Source organism: Symphodus melops, assembly GCF_947650265.1.
Source record: "Symphodus melops genome assembly, chromosome: 18".
Taxonomy (NCBI): Eukaryota; Metazoa; Chordata; class Actinopteri; order Labriformes; family Labridae; genus Symphodus; species Symphodus melops.
In genome coordinates, this window is record NC_136708.1 from 14,681,584 (window position 1) to 14,691,329 (window position 9,746).

A 9,746-nucleotide genomic window follows, 5' to 3' on the forward strand; every position below is an offset into this window, starting at 1 on the left:
TCACCTGTTTATCTGCTACTTTAGAGTTTGAACATCAATATATTTTGAATGAACTGTTTACATGGAAAAGCAGATCATTTTTTAAAGATGAAAAACTAATAATAAATGTACAAGTGAAATAATTGAGAATAACACTAGTAGTAAACCTGCATCTTTTATCGTTTGGAATGGTTTGTTTAATATTGACTGAAAGAAAAGTTTGTTGCCCAGGAAATATTTCATCTCAGGTGCAAGAAGTATAATGTAAAGTTTTTAACGTAATATCCGGGTGTTACATACACTTTAAGTAAAAACTATAATGAAATAGTCTGAGGAAAAGATCTAAATGAGGACATCTCAGTTTATCAAACCTACAGGCTGAAGCACAGTTTGTTCACAAATGTGAATCTTTGGACATCCTTAAACACACTTTTGTCGTTAAGTTTCTGCTGCCATCATGACGAGATGGCAAAGAATGTGCACAGAAAAAAAGTCCATAAGTTTGAAATGAATTCACATCAAAGAACATGTTAGGTCAGTCATTTTTATTTAATCTCCATCACAAAAACACTACACTAAGTAAAACCACTTCAGGGCAAATTTCTAGTAAATCTCTCTTGGCTGCTTAATCACAGGAAGAGAAAACCTGTACTAGGATCTTTGACCTAAGCCTGATATCTGAACACGGTGTACGTCGAATCCATAAAAACAAAAATCTAAGATATAATATTTAAACTACAGCAAATAATGGACATGTGACTGTAAAAACATTTGTTTTAATACTTTCCTGAAGTTGAACAATTTGCTGTTTCGCCCACAATGTCAGTGTCTATTTAAAAAAAAACCCAAACCATCAGATTGACCTTTTATGGTGAGCATTCAAAGTTCAAAGAATAATTTTTTCCATTTGGCACTAAAATAGATTCCTTGCCCTGATATGTATAAAATACTCCAGCCGGTAACAGAGTGGACGGTAAGGAGTGTGGCTTTGAGTGGTCCCTTGTGCTAATGTGATGAATCCTAAAAGTCATGAAAGGTCAGAGCACGAGACTGAGTTCAGTCAAACAGATTCTTCAATAATCAGATTTACAATTCGATTACATTAAGGCAATGTATCCTCATCTTCATGGCAACATATCCAATTCTTCTGCATGACGCTACTGCTTTTCAAGTTCTTCCACTTCGTTATGGCAACTAGTCAGAATCATCTTCCTCTCTTTACATGGAACATCTGTTCCAACAAATCTGAATAGTCAAAAGTAATGCATTTCAAATATATTACCTTTTTCTTACCTTTTCATTGCGTTTCCTCTGACTACTGAGGATTCAGTTATTTTGAAATCATACTAAAGATTATGTCCTGTCACTCTGGAATCTGTCCTTTTGTTTACATGAGTTTATTATCTCAAGATTTACACTTTGAGTTCATTTTGAAACGTCAACACACTGATCTGTTCTTAGTAATAAATGGTAAAAAGTATTTTTCAGTGTGCAATAATAAAACTCATGCTTCAAGAATATTAAACTGAACTAACTATACCTTCCCTTGTTGTCCATGTGTAGGAATTCTGCCAGTCTGGACCCAAACAGCTCTTACACTTACTTACATTTACATTTCTGATCACTAGTTTCAAACTCATAATGGTGTGCAGTTTAACATCCACGATATTATCATGACTGGGAAGCTACTTTTTCCTGAAAGCTCAGGTGCATCATCCCTAGTGCTGTTACAAAAAGAACATGGAGTCATATGTCAGCTCCTTGTCATCTGTAAACAAGGGAATGTTTCAAAATATAAAAGAATATTTTTTATTATTTTCGGGGATTGACATGTTTTCAAAAGGAACACATTATAATTTAGGACTGAGAAGTGGCCACGAATAGCAACGGTACAAGTTTGTGGAACTTCACCACTGTGCTCTTACACGCTAAAGCTCAGAGATGTCAGAACTGAAGGTGACATGGTCATAGCTTTGAGCCCGGCACTTTTAAATGATTTGGTGTTGGTTTAAATTGGGTTCAAGAGCTACAGAGCTACCTGTCCTGACCCACACTACCGAACAAAAAGATGCCCTCCTCTCAACAGCAAAAAAGAAGCTGTTCAAAAGTGGTTTATTTAACAATTTTGACTTTGAGACAAATAAGTAGAAAAAAAAAAAAAAAGACCAAAGGGATGTTGTTGAATCTGGTCCAACTCAACTTGTTGACGGGAAGCAAAACACCTTTTCTGCAGTATCAAACTAGCTGATATAATGCCAAATAAATGGATACCAGTGAACGATAAAAAAAATCCACAGGTACCATATCATGGAAGTCAACAACCAGTCTGTCCTTACTAGTCCTTGTGTGTCTTCCCTTTAGGCTTTTCATCATATGAAACTCCATATTCATTAACCCTTGTTTTGTCCACCGGGTAGAGCCTGAGGAGAAAGAGAGAGGGAGGTAAAGATGAAAAAAAAACACACAGGCCAATACTTGAGTCACCAAATTCACTAAATCTGTTTGTTTGTTTGTACGTGTGTTTGTACGTGTGTGTGTGTGTGTGTGTGTGTGTGTGTGTGTACCATCTCTGGTAGAGGTAAATAAGAAACACCACATCGTCCCTGAAACAGGCCAGTCTGTGGGACGTTGGCATGGTGATGATGAAGGCAAACACATCATCGATGAACGTGTTAAACGCCTGGCAGACAACAATTAATATTATTTTAATAAACAACAATAACTTGAGAATTACAGAATTGAAGATACTGTCAACCACAGATAGACAACTACACATGTACATTCAACATGTGGTGAATGCTGATTAAGAATAAAACACATGACACAGCTCTCCCTAAACTAAGTGAGTAAGGGAGATTCTCGTGGAGTCGTTGTCTCACCTTATACATGAAGGCTTTCCAGGGCAGGTGGGCCACAGATTTCATCTGTTGAATTAAGCACAAGTCAGTGGACTGTTGACCAGCGAGCAGAAACTTCTTTCAATTGAATTCTGTTTCCCCCCGCCCCTTTCTGTATTATCACTTGATGAAATATCTGGGATACTTTATGTTTTAGCAAGCACACTTGAGATCTGGAGAAGTCAGGCAGTATCCTGTGAGGGTTTAGACCTCTGCCAGTTCTATGTAGGTGTTTTTTTTTCTTATTTTTTACTCCCTGCTTTTTAATCAAGTACAAATGTATGAGGATGCACATGTATAATTTTGTAGAATATTTCAGTCATCTCGAGGTGGCAGTAAGACACAGTCTGGAAACAAGACGACAGTCAGCTACTTAAAAAGTCTTCATCAAATAAAAAGCTCTAGAAAGCTCGTTCAAAAAGTTCTTCTTAGTGAATACATTTTACACATTAGCACATTAAAGTCTTCAGAAAAGTAAAACCTTAAACTGACCTTATAGTTGACAAACAGTTGAGGAAGCATGAAGAGAAAGCCAAAGGCGTACACACCTGAAACAGACAAGAACGTGGCAGGAAGACTTTATGCAATGAAAAAAAATACATAAGAAGGCATTAATGTATCTTATCCTGTATACAGTATATACAGTGGTCAATTTATTTGGTTAAAATAAAGATCACCTATCTATAAAAACGTACCATTGACTAAACTGTTGATCAACCAAGAGTACCAACTACAACGGAGACAGAAGCAGAAAGGGAGATAAAGACTGAATGAGTAATGTGGATGAAAACATCAGTATCACTTGAAAGGTTAAAAGAAATAAATGGACACGTTTTTTTCCACACACAGACCCTTACCTCTTGTATCGTAGAAATACTAGTGCGTACACAGCCCCACCAACACACAGTGGGTACAAGAGGTAAGAGAGATACTTCATGGCCTACAGAGAAACACAAGAAGCACAACTATTAGTTTCTCAGGTTCTCATACATGCATTCAACAATTTCAGACTATAATAGAAGGTGTTTCTACGGCTTGTGTTTTTAACCGTCCCTTTAAAGACTAATAATAATACTGTCCTGGTTGACTATTATGGATGAAGTGAAATCACAGTACATGTTAGTAAGTGAGTATTAAATGTCTTACCAGAGTGTCGTACTCTTCTGTTCTCCTCTCAGATTCATCCGACTTCCCAAACTGTAACAGAAGAAACAAACACAAACAAACAGGACATAAAATCTATCTGTCCGACTGTGATGGGATATTAATGGAAATGTTCATTAAAAATGCCCTATTACAGAATTCACAATTTCAGAACAAGTCCGACCACGTTATGTGTTAGAGGAGCATTATTCTAGCAACACTAACGCATTTAAAACGTTGTTCTAAGGTCCAGTAAATACTGCCTCCTTTCACAATCATTAAACACACACTCTCTACAAGCAGCAGGAACTTTAGGTCTAAAATGTGTTCTCCAATAAGAAAAAGTGAACACGCATGCGTTCACAAGAATCACACACATACCAGGAATGTTGGTTTTCCTCCTTTCCAGGAAACCTGGATCTTAAAGGCCTTCTTTACTTTCCATACCTACAACAACAAATCATACCCAATCACATATTTTTAGGCAGTAATACTAGTATAATAGAATTTTACTCCACTAAACTCAAGAGTAGAATATTGATACCTGATGTCATAATGGATTATTATATCAGGCTATTCCATATATTTATTTCTTACAGAAGTAAAAATAAACATTTATCAATTATGTGGTTAATATAAATGATTCTTACAGACACATCAAGCACTGTTTAGGCTACATGTGTATGTGTTATATAATTGAATGTAGCAGTGTACTGTCTGTGTACATACTTCAATGATAGAGCCGACGCCAGCAGGTATGAGAACAAGCAGGCTGGTTTGCTCGTCAAACAAATACAGGAAAATCACTATGGTGCTGAAACATCTCCAGAGCACTGAAAAACCCAACACAAGTTCAAAATGTTACACTCACGTCTTTGATCAAACGCTCAAAAATCAGCCGGTCCTGATTGAGTCCCAAAAATTGCAGATGTGTACACATAAGTAGTAAAAAGTCCATCACATTCTGTCTACTCAGATCTTCTTGTCTTGCACTGAATGAAAGATATACATCTTTACACTACGATAGTGTGAAGCTGCATTTCAAGACGTTCACAACTCAGCATTGAACAGAAGAAACACAAAAAAAACAATAAGTGAGATTGAAATCGTTCTACTTAGAGTGTGGACAGATTACCAGAACAAAGCAACCGACCTGCTTTGCTGGACATTCCCACCATGCTTTTCTTCTGCTTCCAGAAGCTGATGTCATTCTTGAATGCCAGGAAGTCAAAAAGAAGCTGAGAAAAAAAAAGAAATATGCAACTCTTGGCCATTATTTTTTAAGAAGGTGTCTTTGCTTATATTTCATACATTTCATTTTGCTTATGTTTTTTTAGATAAAGGAAAAAATGGGGTTAAAGTTGGATTTAAAGGTCCATTGCCTAAATGATACAGTCTGTAGACTGACTGTTTCAAATCCACTACACTATCATAACTGATGCTTCAGTATTTATTTGATACTACAACAGAATAAAGGATTGTGGGAAATATGTCCTTTGGACAATTGAGAATCTTTTATGGACTGGATAGTAAAGTCCACATGAGAGCTAACCATACATTCATTCAGGCCCTGTAAATGTGTCAAGAAAATCTAAATATGAGGTTTTTTTATTCTCTTCTTCTATTTGGAGTTTAGACTCTCTAAGAGTTGAGACTTACATGAAAAGCAGCAACAAAGAAGGTCAGAGCCAGGAAGTACATGTTTGTATCCACAAAAATTCCTTTAATCTCATCAGCATCCTTTTCTGTGAAACCTGCAACACATGGAAGGAAAAACATGTATATTATGAGAGCACAAGGCTTCTTCACTTCGAGTGTCCCGTTGATCTGTGTCGGTGTGTTGTAGAGATTAGAGTCGTGCATACCAAACTGCTGCAGGGAGTAAACGGCGTCTTGCATGTGAATCCAGAATCGCAGTCTCCCGAGAGATATCGAGTCGTAGGCGATGGTCAGAGGAAGCTCCTTGGAGGTTCTGTTGACCTCCTTTCAATACACACAAACACACACTTTTTATTTTTTTAAGCTTTAAAACGGCTGGTGTTCCGTTCTTTTTTTTCCTAAACAATTTCATATATAATTAGATCTATCTAATTTTTTTTGTGATATAATAACTGTTTTTAAATCGTTATGACCAACAGATGTCTAAGTTCACACTTCACTATGATAAACAGGTAAGGCTTGGCTCGGATTAGTAAAAAGTCATTTATGGGTTTATCATAACAAACAGCTGGTTCAGGAAGAAAATGAAACAGAATAACAGAAACTAAAATCATTTTAAAATCTGCCTGACAACCACTTACAATGTGCTGTATCATTTTTTAAAAGGAAGAGCTTACCACAAGGTCCTTGACCCGATTGCTGAGCTCATCAACAAACAGCAGAGGTAGATAAACCATCTTGTTACCATTTTCCCATCTGAAAAATTGATATAAAAAAAAAATCCTTTGATGCCTCTAGATTCAAATAAAGGGTTTAAAGGACATTCGGTCCATACAGTTATTCTTTGTAATCCATTAAAAAGAAAGCACAAAACAATCTGCATTGCTAAATTATATACGAGTGAGCATTGTGTTTAAGGCCATCAACAGTTTCCAAACAACATCTTTGAAGAGGTTTTTGTGTGTGTGTATCTTCCAACCTGAGGCGTCTGTGGACATCACTGGGCAGGTATTCTTTGTCAAACACGAAGTGATCGCCGACAATGTTGAGTGTCAGGCGGGAGCGCCAGTGGGAAACTGGGTGATCTGAAGCAGATGTTGAACCATCCCCTGCTGCAGGACTACCATCACGCTGTTTCTTCTGCTGGGCTTCTTCCTTCTGGCCCTTTGTTATCAAACAGACGAATAGAAGGACATTTAAATCTTTAATCAAATAATTAGTTCGTCAACAATATTATACTCACGCACACTGATATATATAAATATATATATATATATATATATATATATATATATATATATATATATATATAAAGAGATACATGGTTTACAGTTTCACTAGCTGGATATTACACATATTTTAGTATATATGGTTAACAATAAAACAAAGTCAAATATCCTCTGTAGGTAAAAATGACAATAACGTCCACTACAATGAGGACAGACTGTATATATGTAATGTATAAACAATGATAATTAAATCAAGACTAAACCATACATAGGTAAATGTATATTTTCTAATGATTTTTTTTTTTTTTTATAGCAGTTGTATCTTTATGCATTAATGTATCCACCATAAGCTATAAAATACATGATACCACTTTCTTTTGAATTCTTGGATACCTCTGTACCTGTGTTTGATCCTCCCCGGATATCAAAGAGATCTCAGGCTTTTTGGGTATCATGTACGTTGTGAGCTGAGCCACCAAGTGGACCTCATTTAGATCTTGCCATGGAGTGAAGCCAGCCTGATGGACAAATATCAGTGCGTACAAAGTTCCATTGTTGCGAGTCTTCTTGGGCAGGGACACATTTACAACCCTGCAGGAAAATGAGAGAAAGACGAGAGGAGACACTAAATGAGAAGGGACTTTTGGATATTGATATAACGGGTATCAGATAACGGCTCATGTTTAAAAATAATATTGCATAGAAACTTTCCTTGGAAAATCTTTTGAGTCAATTTTGCAGACCTCTCCATTGTTTCTATTTAAATGTAACTGGGCTAAAGCTAATAAGCAGCATCCATTCATTTGATTCTGGCTTAACCAATCAGATAAAATAACAGAAAGAATTCATTCCCCATGCTTATCATAACTTTCTCCTACTACAGTATTTAAGTGCTAAATTTGAGTGCTAGACTGACCTCTCAAACTTGCTGTTAACATCAAACTCTTCCTCTTTGTGGATCAGGGTGAGTCCTCCTTCTGCATTGGGCCGCTGTGCAGTGTAGATACTCAACTGGATACACACAGAGAAGTAAAAGACATTATTCCAATCACTCAGTATAACACTGGCCTCAGTCTCACCCACCCACCCACATACACAGCTGAACAGAAAACCAAATTTAAATTCATCGACTCCTCCACATGAACTGACCTGTAGTTTTGGGTTTCCTGCCAGGAAGGGTGTGATACAGTTGAGCCCTTCAGGGCTGTCACAGGGTTTAGTGTACACTATCCCATACATTACCCAGCAGGTGTGGAGCACGTACACTACAAACACCCCCACGATCAGGGTGGTGAACGATGTTTTCAGGAACATGATGGTGGCTTTGTCTTGTTACGTCGTCCCTGTCAATTCACTGTGGAACTAAGCCATATGTCTGAAAATGAGAAGTCAGAGATAGATCATATTATGTGATATCCAGGAGGGGGGAACAGGCTGACTGTGTTCATACGATTTCTGAAGCCCCTCACCTTACAGATATCTGGCTGATTACCAACTTGTTATCTGACTAATTAAATATGACAATTTATAGTAACCATGCAGATACAAACCACCACCTTATTTCACTCCCCAAAACAATAGGCATCAATACTTAACTATGACAGCCATCACATTTCTGGGAAGGATTTCCTCTGGATTTAAAAAGCCTGTCTGCAGGCATTTTCTACTATTCAGCAACAAAATTGTCCTTCTTCCACATGAAAACTGCGTTTTTAAGTGTTTAATAAATGCCCTTAACATTAAGGCTTTACAAAATACTTCCATGCATGAAAACTCTCCGTCAAGCCTTTCCATAAGTATGAGAGATATGTGGTCAAGAACAGATCCCGCAGCCTGCTCTACCAGTTTTGAAGTTGCTTAACTACAATAAACACACTTCTGAAACTAAAGATTAAAGGAAGACGGCCCATGTCCCATCATGAATAGCATTTGATGGTGGGTGACAACAGTGTAAAGGAACTGAGAAATGTATTTTCACATGGATTCTAACCACGTGTTTTTAAATTTACGTTTTTTGTTGTGACCCACTTGTTATGCAGCACCTGTGTTCGTTTGCTTTAAACCACTAGTTCTAGTAATAAAATAACCTTTTTTTGTTGTTAAAAGGCTAGATGAAATGAAGACTGAAATCACTTTACTGTCAACTAATCCACGTTTGCATATTTCTCTGCACGTCACCATCAGAGGATGTTTACGTTTTTAAGTTGAAATGTTTTGTACTTGTTTTTATCGCATACTCTGCAGGATATGACACTTAAATATATATATATATATATAAAACATAAAGTTAGACGTACCGGTGTTAAATTAGACAGACTCTCGGCGCGGTCATTGGCTGATTATCCGTCCGGTCACTTTAAAGATGCTTCCTGTTATTTAGACGCGGCGACATCTTATCTTTCCTTTTTACAATAGTCCACCGGTTGAAGCTGCAAACAGCTGCTGTCTACATGACTGACAGCCCCATTGAAGAGTAGAAACAGGTCTACAGAATGATTGTAAACTGGAAGCGTGATGTGGATTAAAGAGATCTGTATTTCCGCCATTCACTTCCTGGTTGGCACCATGAGCGAGATTTGATTTGTTGTATCGCGAGACTTCACTTGATCGTGATATTGAAGGCAGTACTTCACTATGTACACTTTCGTTCGTGGAAACACAGATCGGGAATTAAAACACACAGTGTAACATTAATGATATTGATGATTATAATACAGAGTCATGTCGCAGTGATGCTGTTAAACAGTCTGAATGCAGATGGAATAGATGTCCTAAACAAATTTGTCCACAAACAATTACTCAATCACATAACACTTCACAGTCAGTATAAAGTGCACAA

General features: G+C 37.1%; 1 protein-coding gene across 1 annotated transcript; it reads right to left on the reverse strand.

The window, feature by feature from the left end:
* Window positions 1–509: 509 nt before the first annotated feature.
* Window positions 510–9,490, reverse strand: clptm1l (CLPTM1 like). The gene is made up of 18 exons (XM_079367920.1): window positions 9,205–9,490; window positions 8,057–8,282; window positions 7,824–7,918; window positions 7,309–7,498; window positions 6,658–6,842; window positions 6,356–6,434; window positions 5,885–6,002; window positions 5,679–5,773; window positions 5,173–5,257; window positions 4,749–4,852; window positions 4,401–4,466; window positions 4,023–4,073; window positions 3,734–3,816; window positions 3,572–3,606; window positions 3,369–3,424; window positions 2,859–2,903; window positions 2,544–2,659; window positions 510–2,399 (listed from the first exon to the last, which is right to left on the reverse strand). The coding sequence occupies exons 2-18, from the start codon at window positions 8,219–8,221 to the stop codon at window positions 2,315–2,317; spliced, it is 1,653 nt and encodes a 550-aa protein (XP_079224046.1). The 5' UTR covers window positions 8,222–8,282; window positions 9,205–9,490; the 3' UTR covers window positions 510–2,314.
* Window positions 9,491–9,746: the final 256 nt, after the last annotated feature.

Bases quoted from the DNA above. Each gene is read 5' to 3' on its own strand.
- clptm1l (XM_079367920.1), bottom strand. From the start codon at position 8,221: ATGTTCCTGAAAACATCGTTCACCACCCTGATCGTGGGGGTGTTTGTA. The intron at 5,258-5,678 runs GTAAGTCTCAAC...TTTTTTTCTCAG, and splicing joins TCTTTGTTGCTGCTTTTCAT to CTTCTTTTTGACTTCCTGGC. The intron at 2,904-3,368 runs GTCAGTTTAAGG...TTAATTCAACAG, and splicing joins AACTGTTTGTCAACTATAAG to ATGAAATCTGTGGCCCACCT.